The 16,632-nt window shown below is 49.3% G+C and overlaps 1 protein-coding gene across 1 annotated transcript in view; it reads right to left on the bottom strand.

Moving 5' to 3' along the window:
- Positions 1-16,632, bottom strand: part of CABIN1 (calcineurin binding protein 1) — a 110,976-nt gene that overhangs the window by 32,239 nt on the left and 62,105 nt on the right. Inside the window, exons 28-29 of the mRNA XM_080937664.1 lie at positions 12,609-12,940; positions 3,461-3,574 (exon numbers count right to left, since the gene is read on the bottom strand). Coding sequence (XP_080793790.1) covers positions 3,461-3,574; positions 12,609-12,940 — 446 coding nt within the window. The remainder of the gene's footprint in view (positions 1-3,460; positions 3,575-12,608; positions 12,941-16,632) is intronic.

Genomic DNA, 16,632 nt, shown 5'->3' with positions numbered 1-16,632 from the left:
AAACAACACCCTAGCTCCCGTAGTATAGGCAAGCCAGCCAGTATCACCTGCCACCTGATCTGGCATGTGCTGTCCTGAACCCCTCTTTCCAGGCAAAGACAGCCTCTGCTCCTTGCTCCACTCTGAAACGACCCTGGCTGGCACTGGTTACGTAGGGGCCTTTTTACTCGCTTGCAGGCCCAGCCTCAGCCTGTCCCCTACCCAAGTCCATGGCTACATGCCTTCTGCTGGTTCCTCTAGACCCTGTAGAAGGAAGTTTAACAGTGCCAAACCGGGCCCCAACCTGGAGTGCCCAAGAACTCCACCTCCATTTGGACAGGGACTAGAGTTGTTCTGGGTATAAAAGGGCAGGGAAACAAGGAGCTTCAGGCAGGCGTTAGTCTCCTCCTTCAGAGCTCCAACCCAGGAGCTCTGACCTGTTCCTGCCTCAGCCTCGTGGAAGAGAGACCCTCCCCCATTAAAAAAATTTTTTTTCTTTTTTGGTAGGTAAATGAGTATGTGTTTCTGTGTGTATATGTATGTATGTATGTATGTATGTATGTATGTATGTATGTATGTATGTATGTATGTATAGGTGTGCACATGCTCGGAAACATATGTGGAGGTCAGGGCACAATTTTCAGGAACTGGTTCTCTCTTTTGCTTTACTGAGAAAATCAACACTGGTCAGCTGGGGCTGAAAAGTCACCTGTGATTAAAAAGAGACCAAAATCACTGAGGTGATGTCTTCTGGGAAATATTCCTCAAGGTCAAAAGCTGTGCTGCAGACTGGGCCAAAGTTACATTTTTAAAGCTAGCAGCTTTAGTAGAGTGAAACCTGAAGGGTTAAGGAATCATAGAAAGCAGCTGAGGGTTGGCACTGAGAGATACCAGGGAAGGACACTGTTTAAGATGGAGTGTCCCAATGTAGTCCTAGCCCAGACAATCCTGTCAGCCTTCCAAGTAGAGGTCACTGGCACACATCACACTTGGAATCCTAGTTATGTTCAAGTCAGGTAACAGAGCTCCACTTTATAAAATGAGTAACCAAAGAGCTCAAAACAAAATACCTTGCTTGCTTCTAACTCACCTGCAGAAAAACAGGTTTGCAAAAGGACCTACTTATTAATATTATAGTGTTTTTCTAGATAATAACAGAAGAACTGGTAATCCAGTAGAACAATGAACATGAACAGAAACTGTATTAAAAGCTAAAACTGTTGGACCAGAGACACGGATGGTGGTAATGTGCTTCCCTGCACGTGTGAGTCCTAGGTTCAATGCCCAGCACTACAGAGAAAATAAACTGGACAAATACAGAATCTCACTCTCAGGAATGAAGCGTGGTAAGAGGTCTCCCTAACCCGCCCCCCGCCCCTGACTAAAAAAGCAAATATTCACTTCAAAAGCTGAAGTGAAAGAATCACGAGTTTGAGGCCAGACTGAATGAACTATGTACCAACTCTGTTCCCCAATCCCAACCCAGAATTAGAGCCATCAAGATGGCTACAAAGACAGCACTGGCTGTATAAGCTTAGCAACCTGAGCTTGGTCCCCAGAACCCAGCACAAAGGAGGAAGCAAAGAACTGGCTCCACAGAGCTGACCTCTGACTTATATTCACAAGCCACAGCATGCATGCTATAGCATGTGTCCCCATACATGTCCCCACTACACACAAATACTTTAAAACTAAAAGGTCCAACACTGATGAACTGAGGAAGTCTTGAGAAAAAGAGCATGTGTGTAAGGGTGGGGTGTGGGCAGTTCTGAGTGTGTAAGGGTGGGGTGTGGGCAGATCTGAGTGTGTAAGGGTGGGGTATGGGCAGATCTGAGTGTGTAAAGGCAGGGGTGTGGGAAGACCTCTGAATGGTATCTACTGATATTTTTAAAGTACCACAAATATTTTAACCCAGGCAGGAATCTAATTCTGAGCTTTATCTTCTAAGTGGGCTCCCCCACAAATGCACACTGAGAAGTATCTGGAGTGCTGTGTGTAATACAGAGGCTGGGGTAACCTAACATCTGCTGGTTGGTGATGATGCCGCACAGTTATAAAAAGAATGATCAACGGCAGGCATGACAGCGCATGCCCAGAATCCCAGCATTTGGGGAGGTTGAGGCAGGAGCATCTGTGTGTACTCAGTGAGTCTGAGAGCAGCCTGAGCTAGAGGCCCTGACTTTCGAAAACCCAGAAGGCATGGGCTGGAGACAACAGAGCTCAGCGACAAGCCCAGCACTCGGGCTGCGGTAGCAGGATCGCAAGATGGAGGCCAGGGGTACAGCACCAGTTTAGCCTAAGCACAGCCCTGGTTTTGATCATCAGCACTATAATAAATGATAAATAGGAAGAACACTCTCTAATACAGAGATGCTATTAGGGAGAAGACAAATTTAGAAAGAGAGAGAAAACCTAAGGGCAGAACTGGAGGATTGCATGTGCTTCTATTCCCCATGTACAGACAGCACACTGACTTCTAAAAGGTCTTCTGGAAGGACATACATGAAACAAAGAACCATCATCCCTGGTGTGGAGTGGGGCTATGGGCTGGGCAAAGGGGTATGTGGGCGCTCTTCCTCACAGCAAACTTGTTAGTACCATGAAGTCTGATTACAATGACACCTCTACCTGCTCATAAACAATTCAGAGAGACAGTAAGTACAGTGTTGTAGACTACAGTGCCCCAGGCAGGACGAGCCATAGAACTGGGCACTCCTACCACTTGCTAGCTCTCAGTGAGGACCCTTAAATAGATGGCTCTGCCAGTCCCCCTGCCAGTCAGTACCTTTGTAGGCAAACCCTGTCCTTACATTTCGCTTCGAATATCAAGAAATCATGGTAAATAGAAAGGAAACCAAAGCTCAGAGGGTCGTGTGACATGCCAAGACCACACAGGTGGGAGCCAGCCAGGCTCAAGGGTGCAGAGGATGGAGCAGAACTAGACTAGAGGTAGAGAGGAGGCCCTCTGTCCTGGGCTGGGCAGAACACATGTGGAAAAGCTGAGCTGGCAGCTGCTGAGGAAGGCAAATGCTTTTAGAAGGCGGACAAGAGCAGCCCTAGAAGGTGGACGATGTCTCATCCACGAAGGCTGTTCTCCCCTCACATAGAATGGCAAGGCTAGTTGGAAACTTAGTTTTCAAGCAGGGGGAGAGTTAGCCTTAGTGAGAAGCTTCTTGGTGCCCACGACCTTACGCACACGGAGATGGGTCTGTTCCAGAGTTCTGAGCCTCAAGTCCTCTGCTTGCTCATATGGCCCCTGAACACCCAGGGCTCCAGAGGACACACAGCACTCACCATGCCTCTCCCTAGTGCCAGAGGAAGTAGTGACTTGCTAGAATCACAGCCCCTTATCGGTTTTGAATTCTCGCCAGTATGCCCGTCTGCCCTCTGATGAGGGTGATACAAATGCCTGACCAGCGTGCGTCTCTAGTGAGACTCACCGCAGCAAGCAGCCTCAGAAATCAACAAGGCAAGTACTCACGTTGAAGAAATTGGTCTTGTTCCTCTCGCAGAAGAGCCCCTGTGCCGGCATGTGCTGCAGTTGTTGCCATGGGATACTGCTGCCTAGCAACACATCACGGGCCCACTGGAGGTTCTGGGGAAACAAGAAGTAGGTTGGAAGTGAGTGTGTGGGCTGCTCAGGGTGCCCGTGGGAAGGCAGGTGGCCCCTTCATGGCTGCACTGGCAAACATGGTGGTGAACAGAAGCTCTGCAGACATTGACCCTCCTGCTCCAGGAGGCTCTGAACGAGAGCTCTGAGGACTGCATTGCGGGATGTGTTTTTGGAAGTGATTTTGGTTGTTGTTCATGATCGCTGACTTAGGAATGTGGCCTCAGATTACATACAGCAGTGGGCATAGAGACCCCTCACATTGCCCAACCCTGAAAAACTACAGTGTAAACTCAGTACCCACATTTAGTTACTAGGAACCTCTACTTGCCCCGAATGCAAACCCTCCTCCTGTACCAGGAATCCTCACTATACACTGTGGTAGAGTGGCCTGCGGCCTGGGCTTTAGTCAGTGTTTGGGCCCCAGGCTCTCTTAGCAATGGGGTTTCTTGCTGCTACTTGTTGTAGGCTCCTGAAAGGGAGAGGTAGAAGGAAAGCGCCTTCGGGTCCATAGTCCCTTCACCCTTCCTTTCCTTCCATAGCTCATACTGTCATTACTCTGCTCCATCAAGCTTAAAGAGGAAGAGGTAGCCACAAGAAGCAGAGCATATTCAAAGGGAAGGAATAAAACCCAAGAGTAGCCTAGCTCACCCATCAAAGCTGTGAGGGATACAGGAGTCTAGGAATGAAGCTCCAGGCACACACAGCAATGCTCAGTCATGAAGCCTGGGTCATAGTGACAATTCAGTCAGGTTCTTCTCGGGGAGATGCTTAGGCCAGGTGGTTAGTCCTCATGCCTGGTCCAACCAGTCATGGTTAGACATTCAGAGAACGAGAAGGAGCACAGGACAGGAAAGCACTTGTGGCGTCTCAGAAGTTTTGTTTCTGTGCAGTACTGGGGAGGGCTTGCACACAGCAGGTAAGCATTCTAGCCCTGAGGTATAGCCCAGTCCCTTCTCTACCCCTGAGGTATAGCTCAGCCTTTAGTCTTCCCGAGGTATAGCCCAAACCATTTTCTCCCCATAACTTTGAGAAAGTCATTAAGCTACCAAGGCTGGCCTAAACTCCCCATCCTCTTGCTGATATCCACCAAGCAAGCCCTGGCATTACAGACATGTACTACCATTCCTGGCTCTGTTTTTTTTTTTCCCCCTTCCCCTTAAAACAGTAACTTAATTTTGCAGGGCTGGGAGTTAAACCCAGGACCTTGGTCATAAAGTCTGGAATTCTAAGCCTGAGCCATATCCAACCCCCATTTGCAATTCAATTTCCTCCAGTGCTCTACCTGACTTCCGCAGGGCCCGGAGAAGACCTGTGACCTTGTCTGAGGTCAGTGAAGCAGGTGACACCCAGGCTAGGGCTTGCACCAGACTGTTCTAGGCCTGGGGGATGAACTATGGCAGGAGTCCAGCTTGTTAACAGAAGAGTGAGGTTTGGCCCCCTGTGAAGCAAGAGAAGCACTCTGTGCACAGCCTGTGGAGACTCTCCCTGAGGTAAGTCAACCCCAGAAGACCCAGGACACAGACCAGCTCAGTGCTGCACAGGTTTGGAAAAGGTTACCACAGCACCATGACATCTAGGGACTTGTTGGCCCGATGACCTGAGAAAGTAGTAACAGTTTGAGATGGGAAGGAGACAGACTATGTCTCAAGAAGTATCTTCACAGTGGCCCCACTTCCTTAAGAAAACCAAGGTGAGTAGACATCCTTTTGGCTGGGGATGGGAGAGAGTAGTGCTGGTAGGGGGAGGGGAGGAAGTTGCTGCCTTGCTAGGGCTGCTTGCCTCTGTGGCTGTAGGAGGATCCCCACTCCTTCCTGACTCATAAAGGGGCAGCAAGAGAAGTTTCCCAATGTGTGCAAAGAATGCAGAAAACACTGGCTGCCAAACTCAACTTGGATTGGTCTCTGCGCTCCAGTGGAAAGCACATTCTCCAGTTGCTGAGGTTGCCAAAGACAGGCATGAACTCAGACTGATGGCTAAGCACAAAATATATAGAGGATCCCGGGAACACTCAGCTAATCTACACCTGAGGCCCAGATGGGAGCTCAAGGGGCTCAGGAAACTGTCAGGGGATTTGGCTAGTACGTGGGACAAGGGCTGGAGACTGGTAGGCTCTTGTTGGGCCTCCTTCTTTTTTAAAAAAGATTTGTTTATTGTATATAAGTACACTGTAGCTGTTTTCAGACACACCAGAAGAAGGGCATCAGATTCCAATACAGATGGTTGTGAGCTACCATGTGGTTGCTGGGAATTGAACTCAGGACTTCTAGAAGAACAGTCAGTGCTCTTAACTACTGAGCCATCTCTTGTTGGGCCTCTTTCTTTCCTGCAGTTCTAGTGTGGTACTCTCAAGATTAGAGTGGGTGAGAACGTCACCAGAGTGAGCACAGCATTCTAACTCCTTCTGAGGTACAGATTTCCCACTCTACAAGAAAACTGAAGCCAAGGAAAGTTTTCAAGCTTGCCTAAGTTCCCAGAACCAGGAATAGGCAGCTGTCTGTGAGAAGGAAAGGCAGACAAGTAGATTTTGGGCTTTCAGAAAATGGAAGGCACTGTGCCTCAGCCAACTCAACAGTCTAAGGTGTAATGGAAGGAAGAGACAGAAACTGGAGGGAGGGAGGCTCCTCACGTGCCCAGAATAAAGAACTGGCAGACTCCGGTATAGTCTGAAAGCAAGAAGAAGCTGAGGTAGCTGCCTCAGCTACCCACAAGACCAGTACTAGTCAAGCCAGACAGTCTTATATTCTTGGACTGACCTCAATTGCTAAGTTTGTCTGCTAATTTGTTCCAAAGTTCTATCACTCCAATACAGTATACACCAGGCTGGCTGCCGCCTTTACCAGGACCCTTAAACTCCCCTCCTGCATAGGAAGTGAAGCCGTGGGTGGGGCAGCCTACATCCCTACCTGTACCTTCTAACCTGCACACACAGTGGAAGCTTAGCAGTACCAGTTGAGAATTACTCGACCTGGGTACCTGAATGTTGACCAGGGCTGTAAGGGAGCCCTGGCCTCAGACACCACACACCACTGCTGTGAGGATGACCTACACGATGTCCTGTGCCTGTGTCTCTTTCACTGGTCAGAACACCAGTGGCAGTGGTCCCACAAAAAAGCTGGGATCGTAGATGCCAGTGCCCGTATCAGCCTATAAGTAAAGATGGCTGGCAGAGTTGTGGAAGTAATACCACTTGAACTGTACATGGTGACTAGCTGCTCAGTGTGTGAGTTTCCAGGAGGGCAGCTATGATCCTCAGCTGGACTCAACACTTCACCTGAATGTACCTTAGGTGTTGGCTTAGAAGTAATTCATGGGTTCTAGGACACATGAAGACATCAGAGCTGGTAGAGATCTTCATTGGAGAATGCCCTCTGCAGCCTGAGGAAGCAACCTGCTCTGCCTCCTAAGCATTTGGACTAGCAGGAGCCCTTGAAGGACCAGGCTCCATGGGCCAGGGAAGGAGCTAGAGCTGGAATGGCTGCCTCCAGCTGGTGAGGGATGCTGCAGGTAGGGACAGTCACAAAGCTAGGGCATATCTGTCTGAAGTCACCTTAATAAAGGATCTCTCCCTCTAGATCAGTAGATCTCAATCTTCCTAACGCTGTGACCCTTCAGTACAGTACCCTTCCCCATATTGTGGTGACTGCCAAACAAAATTATTTCATTGCTACTTCATAATTGCAATTTTGTTACTTTGTTATGAATTGTAACTAAATATGATATGTGATTTCCAAAGGGGTTGCAACCCACAGGTTGAGAACCACTGCTCTATACTCATCAAGAACTTCCTGGGAGTGAGGTCACAGGACAAGAATGTGGCCAAATCCTAGGCCAGGCAGACTTAAAGTCAATTTTGACCTTTTAAATACTTTTAAAAGTAATAAAGAACTGTGAGATAAAGTGTGCCCCGTTCACCAAGAAAGCGCGGTGTGGTCATTAATGCCATAATTAAGGACCTCTGTGCATGAAAGCAGACGCAGAGCCGAAGAACGTGTTATGTGCAAGGACAACAGGCATCGCCCAGTGTCAGAGGAGCGCAAACCTGGAACCTGTCAGTCCAGCACACAAAGGCTGAGGCAAGAGGATCATGAGTTCCAGGGAACTCTGGCTCCCTAGCAGAAGCCTATCTCTGAGAAGGGGGTGGAGGGTGGGGGAGCCAATCCTTCCATTATTCCTGGAGAAATTATTCAATGGAGGAGATATTCTCCTTGACTCTGTGCCCTGTGGGGTCACCAAGCATAGGCCCTTAGAGGCCAGGCCAGCCATGAGGTCACCAGCCTCTGGGGAATGATATGGACAGTAATGCCTTACTCCTCCCTCATGGTCTGTTCCTCCTCTCTATTCAAGTCCCTTCAAGGAGTGGTGCTTGCAACCTACTAAGTCTCCAAAGGGCAACTGCTACTTCCTGTCTCTCCCACCCTAAGCCCTGCCCCCCATACCCCACTACAACCAATTTAACCTCACTTGCAACAATGTCCTGAAAACTTCCACTGCCTGACTAGGCTCCACTGAGCCTGTGATCTATCCTCTTCAGTTCTCCCTGCCCATCAGTTTCTGCCAGGCCCAATCTGATCTCCAGGAGGGCGTGCAACTGTACCACCCACCTGGAAGCCTCTTCCTGTTGACTTCCTCATGGGTCTCAGGACTCTGCTGCTTGATTCACAGCTTTGGTTGAAAGGTTTTCTCTGACTCTTCTGTCTAAATAGCAATACTGCCCTTTCCATTCCTGTATCCAGTTTATTTCCTCCTTGACTTCATGAGCTGCTAGAATATTCAATTTTCCGAACTTAAAGAATCTTGTTTGTAACAGATGCTGCTGTTCAAAGCCCTGCAGACTTGTATGTCTCTATCTTTTTTGGGAGTAAGAACTGGAAAAGCAGCAGCCTTCCTGGGGCACATCTCTCACTTCCTCTGGTCCCCAAAGGTTCAAAGGACTCTTCAAACCAGAAGGTAGACAGACTTGAATGCACATTCAAGAGTCCAAAGTTAAGCAAGGAGCGTTGGAATCTCAGCACTAGGAAGGCTGAGGTAGGAGGCTGGTCAAGTTTGAGGCTAGCCTGAGCTACAGGCTTCTTATAAGAACTTATGTAATTAACTCCAGGCCATACTGAGCTATAGGGTGAGACCCTGTTCTCCAGTCCAAATCATCCCAAAAGATTGCCATGTTGAAAAAACAATCAAATCTGGACAGTCTCTCCCTTCCTCACTCCCCAACGGACACAAGCTAAGGTTATTTAGGAAGAAAAACCAGTTGAGAAAATGCCTTCATTAGATTGCCTGTAGGTAAGTCTGTGGGAGGGCCCAGCTCATTGTGCAGTGTTATCACTAGACACAGGGTCCACCATGGCTTCTGTCAGTTCCTGTTCTGACCTAAGAGTTGTAGACTTAACTAAACCCCAGTAAGACAGAAATTAATACCGGAGCAGAGTTGCTGTGGCAGACCTGGCCGTTTTGGGGAGGATTATGGAAGAGTCTGAAACGTAGGGCTAGAAACGTTGTGTGCTCAGAGCTCTGTGGGCTGCACTGTGAGCTCCTGGAACACAATGTTGAGAGCAATGCACATGATGCAGGCCAGGCTTGTGACGGTATACAAGGAAGCAAAGACTCTACTGCTCTGTGTGATATTGTTGTAGTCAGAGTATGTGCTTCTGATCAGCTGTGCTAACAGGAGACAGGACCACTAAAGTGAAACCCTTGCTGTGCTGGGACAATTGATACTGGTCAGCTAGGGCTGAAGAATCAGCTGTGATTCAGAATAGACCAGTAGCATTGAGGTAAAGGCTTTTGGAAAATGTACTTAGATTCAAGCAGTTCCTCAGGATCAAACACATAGAAGCTGTTCAGAGGAGAGCCTCACTGTCTTTGTGAGCAGTGGAACTTGCTCATATTTGCTGTTCTAGTTCTGAAGCCATGAAGGAGTCCATGAAGAGAGGCTGGGAGAAGCCACTGGTGACAGTGCATGCCAGTCGTAGTGAAGACCCCAGTGAACCATTGTGGCTGTCTGCGATGATCCCAACCTGAGGTCTGAGGGTATTTGCAAAGGGCTTAAGGGTTTAAGCTCTCTGGCCCCTGGTGTAGCTCAACAGAAGCTTTCCCTTATCGTCCCCATATAGCAAAATCAGCCTTGAGTGGGAGGACAGTCACACATAGGCATCAAGGACCTCTCAGGAGACCTAGCCCTTAGTAACTCTGTTGCAGGGTGTGGGTGGGCAGGAGCTACAGAAATGTAAATAAGGGAGATGGGTCTGGCTAACCAGAAAGGAAAGCCATGGTCCACCCACCCCCATTATCAGGATAATTCTGTTTATCACCACCAGTCTCCTTCAACAAAACAGCCCTGAGCCTCCAAGAGTGCCCAGCCACAGGGCTTGGTCTGTACCTAGGGGGACTCCTTCCAAACATAGTGAGGCAATGACTGTACCTGGAGAGACATGTGAAAGACCTAAGGGGTCAGCAGCAGTTAACTGTACACCCCGGGAAAGCTCTGCCTGATGGATCCCAAGGTAGACAGACACCTGACAGGCCAGTAGACAGACAGACACCTGACAGGCCAGTAGACAGACAGACACCTGACAGGCCAGTAGGCCGCTGAGTCACAAAGCAGCAACAGAAAAATGTGACAACTAAGCCTATAATAAGTAAGATTTAAAAGCATAGAAGGGTGAGGGTCTGCTGTCAAATCTACATTGGAAAGTGTTTGTTACCAAACAGCTATGTGTGGAAAGAGTCTCTGAATTTGTCAGCTACAATGTTCCATCACTGAAGAACCAGCAGAGCTGGCGCCTGAGACTCACCCTCTAATAGAGGTTATGCCCTCAGCAGCAGGAAGGTATTAATTCAAACACTCAGGAGAGCCTGGTGCTAATCTGTCGCTCAGGTTGTAGATGGCAACTGGTGTTCAGCAAAGCCTTTTGACGAAGCTCACAAAAGCTAAGAGTAGGGGCAGCCCAGGGACATGGTCAGGGTCCAGAGCATACCTGGCATGCTAGAAGCATTCAATGTACACCTGGCTTTCAACAGTGCAGTCTCCACAGGAAGTCTAACATTGAGAAGAGTCTTCCCCAGAGGAAATCTCTCAGAACCATGGCCAGCATTCCATTTCCACAGATCAAGAACCCAATCTAGAATATGGCTAAGAAAAGAGCCAGCAGAAACTAATGGGCATGGCTGGGTAGACTGGCTCAGTCTGTTGATCCACTACAGGACGACCAAATGACCCAGGGGCAATCATGGGAAGAATACAAGAGAGAGCATCACACAGAGCAGGACACACTTAACAGCGGAGGACAGTGGAGCTAACTGAGTCCTGGTCAAAACCATGGGGCCTTGCTCATACTTGGTTCCACCACTCAGACCTAGTAAATTAGAAGCCCAGGTCCCCAGATGCAAAGTACTAAGGCCTACAACCAAACCCCTAAATTAACATTATTGGTCCACAGAAGTCAGTAGTAGTATCAGCCTGAGAGAGTTTTTAAATTTAGAGTATGGATTTAGAGTTTTCTCTGCCCCCACCCTTTTATGTGTCCCCCCCGCCCCTTTCCTCTCTCCTTTCCTTTTGGACAGAAAAGCCTATATAACAACTCAAACTCTTTCTACCCACCTGCACCCTCTTCTTCCTCCCTTCCCTGGGTAAAAATCCACACCAGCCATTTTGCACCCCAGATTTCGTCTTAACCTTTGCTAGGGAAGGCATGTGAGAACAGGAGCTGTCTGAGTGGAGCATGGCTGGCAAGCTGGCCAGCAGTGAGAGGACTATGGAGGGGACGATTATTGACAGGCTCTGAACTCAAGCTCTGCTGCTCCTCAGAGGAAAAGGTGACCGGAAGTGACTAAAGTGGTGAAGATGTGCAGTGAACACATGTACTGGGTTGGAATTTAACTATACCTAGAACCCTGTGTACAGAAGTCTGCTGCATAGAGGTTGAGGTCCATTGCTGAAAGTGGGTCAGGTAGTGAGCTAGCCCAGCATTTCTGAATGGGGTCAGCAGCAACGGCCAAGGGCAGCTAGGCAAGCCAGTCTGCTGTTGTTTGATTTACAGAGACTGACAGTAATAATCTTCTCCCTTCCCAGGTCTGCTGAGGCTGATTTCACCCACTGTGCTCTTAGAAAATTGTCTAAGCTACATGAATACGCCAGCCACTGCAGGGACAAGGAATAACCAGTGCCAAGCCAGGGTCTGTTTCTCTGGACAAGTAATCTACTTGGTTCTTCAAACATCTAGAATGTGGTGGGGCCCAGAACAGGGGCAGCAATTAATCAGGAGAGTCATATAAAGGCAGGCCTCACAGCTACACCTTAAAAACCACCCTACTCGAATGGTTCTGCTGGTTCTTCCTGGCCCTCACCACAAGCCCTCTGCTGGGCTGTTGGCACTGTCTTTCTGTCTTTCCTCCCTCAAGCCTGACCTGTTGCCCCTCACACTAGATTCTGGCCTTCAGAGCTGCAGCGGCACACTCCTGCCCTGCACCCTGCTAGCCTCTGTTGTACTGGTCACCACAGAGCTGCTCTGCTTGTACCCGTGTGTATTTTTAATCTGCCACCCCCTTAGAGTATACTTCTGAAGGAAAGGGCACCAGGGGCCGGGACCTCTCCCTGTCACCTCCTGAATGAGGAATGACTTAGGGAAAAGGTCACTCTGGTCTTTCCACCAATATGTAAAGCCAGAAGAAAGGGTCTGACTGGAAAGCCCCTGGGAGCATTGACAACTAGGGCACAGCTGTTGATTTCCAAAAGAGCTGAGGGAGGCTGTCATCATCCAACATCTGGGAAGCAGGGGCTTCAAAGATGGATCTGGCAGCTGTAGCCACGAGCCCAGGGAGGTGACATCAAAGAGGCCTCTATTCCAGGGAACACTGGACCACACTGTGGACTGGCTCTGGCTCTGCGGCTCTGCTCCCCACCTCTTCCAGATGAGTTATCCAAGTCCTGACCCCAAAGTCCTGCCTGTCAGCCTTCCAGTACACCTGTCAGGATGGAGCAGCCATCGTCATACCCAACCCCCTCCAGGGCCCTTCTTACCTGGTGAGTCTTGCTGTAGGTGTAGAGAAAGGCCAGCCGGTAGAGGCTCTTGTAGTGCTGTGGGAAGCGGCTCAAGCACAGGCAGAAGGAAGCGATGCATTGCTCTGTAAGGAACTGGCGCTGCTCCTCAGCACCTGCTGGCAGTCCCTGAGGAAAAGCCACTGGCTCCCCTAGGGGGTCACCCCTCTTCTTCCCATCCCACAAAGGAGGTGTGGACACTGGGGGCTTGCTGGGGATGTAAGCAGAAGCTGACGAGTCTGCCACAGGCTTCTGGATGCTTTGTTCTACAACCCGGAAGACCTCTGTGCTCTCCAAGGACTCCTCAGTTTTTCCTACAGTTAAGAAGAAGGAAGAGAAAGTCACTTGGTTTTGAGCTCTTTTTTTATGCAACTGTCTTATCACAAATAATGGAACACCTCAGTAAGGTGACAGGTACAGCTAGGTTGATACCCATGTTTGATGGGCAATGAACCCAGCAATGGGGGATACAGGGCCCTGCACTAGCTCTGGCTCTACCCCTACTGGCTGTGGCCACAGAGGTTCCTACCCCAAGAAACAGGAGATGCCAGCTGGCTTCCAGCAGTGGGCCCAGAGGCAACAAAGAGGAGGAGCTCCAAGCTGGGCTCTGGCTCCTCCCTAGTGGGTGGTGGCATAGGTGCTATTAGGGATGTTCTAGGTATACAAGAAAGCAGCCCACAAGGGAAGGCGATATCACCACTGCTCATCAAGTAGCCAGAAAAGGCTTGGTGGCAGCAAGTACCTCAGCCTACAGTCTACCTAGCATTCCTCTCTGGGGCTGCTGTAGGTGTGCCAAGTGTTTACGTATGGCCCCTACTTGAGAAGTCCAGTACCTGAATAGTCAACTCCGCTCCTTAGTTAGCACGGGGGAGTCCAGGATCAGCCTCAAGATGACAGAGCTAAATGGCCTTTTACCGCCCCTTCTGAGGCACAGCATAGTTGGCTGCCCATGGAGGAGGCTCTCGGCCCAGGGAGCAGGAGGTCGGGTGGCTTTTGGCCCAATGCCTTGAGCTATCCTGAGTTTGGCATATCCTGCAAAGCCTATCTGGAGAAGGAGCCAGTACTACCTATTCTGAAAACAATCTGTAGTGTGGATGAAGCCTCAGCGGCCCTCCTGCTAATACAAGGGAGGCCTGGCAATAGCTGAAAGAAGACAAGGACCAAGACTCTAAATTATCTTCCCAGCAAGTACCAGCATAACTAGACAGCCGTCAGGTGTGTGGCAGGGCTGACCGTTGCTGTTCTTTTGCATCAGGGGAAGAAGTAAGCAAGCGGTCACTCTGTGTACCCATCAACTCCCCGTTATCCCAGCTCCCTAGAACACCTTTCTACTGTCACTTCAGCAGGACACATGCTGACCCCCGCCTTGTCTGCTTACTCACTTGCTACAGACCTCAGCATACCACTCAGTGTCTCCTCTCTCGGGTCTCCCCACCTAAGGTAGAATTTGTAGAAGAAAGGCACAGACTGTTTTCCTCCCTGGAGCCCAGTGCTTAGTAGAGGCCTGTTCTACAGCTTAGTAGGGAACGGGACGGATGAGTGTCACAAGTCCTAAAGTCTCTGCTGCCATCTCCTGTTGTGTGCTTAGGATGTGATCTAGACCCCTATTTAGAGCTGGCACCCATCTTGCAGGGTTACCATCATCTTGCTCACAAGCACGTCAGTTTTCTGTGTTCCAAATGTGTCCCAACACAAGCAGTGGGACAATGGTTATGAGCCGAGCTGAGGCTCTGGATAGAGCATCGGATGATGATTCAGCCTTGGCCTGGGTCAGGGGGCAGGAGTCGGGGGCAGAGATGACACTAAATGCTCAGACATAAGTCTCAGGAACACAATTTTTACAGAAAGCAGGCAGAGTAAAAGAATTAATCCAGTTCTGCACACACATCTGAAGGACCAGAGAAAATGGGAGCCTCTGACAGTTACAACTCAGTTGCTCAGAGTTCTGGGTGACCTAAGAGGTGAGAGAAAGATGAGGTGAGCTGCCTCACTCAAACAGCCACGCCCTTCAATAACTGGGCCTCACATCACTGCAATTCTCCACTTCCTTGTAGAAGAAAAAGGGTCAGAAATGGATGTAAGTCCACATGATGCTTCCCAGCCAGAATGTCAAGTAAAAACCCAATTATCAGCAGCATGAAGATGGTGCAGTCCACCCAACAGAGAGAAAAATGCACACTGACACTCAGCCTAAACTGGGTCTTTGTGGAAAGAACTGGTTTAGAAGGCTTCAGGTACTGAGGCTAGCAAAGCCTGGGAGTTCCAAAAGGCATGTCGGCCTGCCATGGTGAACTGGCTCTCTCCAGTGGTTTCCTGGGAAGGATGGAAGGACATTGTTGAACGCCAGGCAGACCTGTCAACCACAGACAATGCCGCTATCGACCAGAAAGTAGGCCATGTGTGGTCACAGTATCGCAGGTTTTAGTGTTCACTGCGTGGACTGCACTGATTACTGACAATTTCTATTTTGGGTTTTACATACCTCAGAGTGAGCTTGTGTTTAAGTACTAAAATTCTAAGTACTGTTTCTCTCTCTTCCCCTCCCTCCCCCACCTCTCTTTCTCTCTCATTTTACTATTTCTACCTACATAATATGAGCATATACTTTGAAGATCCAACTCCTGTAGAGGGGAGCTATAGAAATGTGAAACAGTCCCAGGGTAATTGTCTTTCTTCAAGCAGACTAGTGCAAAGTGTGACCACTCAGAATAAAGACTGGAAGCCAGTCTCTTGAACACAGGACCACTCGCACTTGCTGGGTATTGGGGGGGGGGGGGAGGTTCAGGGCTAGGCAGGGTTGGGAAAGCTGACCCCGCTCCCTTCAACACCCATGGCCTGAAGTGGATGTGGATCTATCAGTCTGCTCTTCAGTGTGCACCCAGTGTATGAACAAGGGCCTGGAGTCCATGGCATATATGGACTGGAGGAGGCAGTGGGTTGGTGGTAGGGCTGCCCAGAAGAATGGAAGGTTAAGAGAGTGCAGTGGATTTCAGTGGGCACTGGCCTGAGGCTCTGGCTGTTTCAGAGAGGCTGAGAGCTAGTTGTGGGCTAAAAGTACAGTGCAGAGGCAGAGAATTCACCTAAGCTAGGCTGGGAGTGGAAAGAAACAGGGACAGAATATGTCATTTCAAGCCGGATAGCCACTTAATAGCCTCTGGTTTTATCCTAGCATTCCCTACCAATGGTCAGCAATACACTGTATGCCCCTTCTCCCCAAATCAGTTCTAAGTAAAGGAGACAGGATACTAGGATACCCCTCAGTTTAGAAGGGCCCTACCTCGTACATGATGCAAAAAGGCTGGATGGGAGATGTACCCCATAAGTCATTTGAACACTTACTTCACAGCCATTTCAGGAAGTTGTGGAAACTTTAAAATGCAGGGCCTAGATGGAGGCATGCTGGGCAGATAGACCTTGTAGAGTGATAGCCAGGTCCCTGTTCTGGCTCTAATTTACACCTTCTTGATTATCTGTTAAGACATACCAAATCTTGCCACAGTTTCCACTGCAAAGGCCAGAACTCTACCTTCTGTAGACCACATCCCCTCAAACTGTGTGAACCAAAATAAATTCTTCTTAAGTTACTCCCTCTGCCATTGCAAGGAAAGAAACAACTAATACAGAAGGAAGTCTATAGTGACAGCTGCAAACAGGTCACTGCTTGGTGGGCCACAGGGCATCAGTAAAGAGCCTCACTCGTCTGAAAGACTGGTACTGCCGCACTAGAACATGCAGGGTTCCTCACCTGCTTCCTGCAGGGAATTTACATCCACCACAGAGGACAACCAACAGGAAGGGGCATCACAATGACTGCCAACACGAGAGGCAGGGGCTGCACTTCTCTTTCCTTCTGGTTCTGAGAGACAGAATGTGCTCTGTAGCACACTCTGCTATCAAACCCGTGACCCACCTGCTTCAGACTGCTGAGCACTGGTTACAGGGATGTATCACCACAGGAGGCTTTAACCTTAATCCCAGCCCCTTGTTATTTTTTAAGATAGAGTCC

Source organism: Micromys minutus (genome assembly GCF_963924665.1).
Source record: "Micromys minutus genome assembly, chromosome: 25".
Taxonomy (NCBI): Eukaryota; Metazoa; Chordata; class Mammalia; order Rodentia; family Muridae; genus Micromys; species Micromys minutus.
The sequence above is the reverse complement of the archived record's forward strand: the minus strand, read 5'-3'. Positions and strand labels throughout refer to the sequence as shown.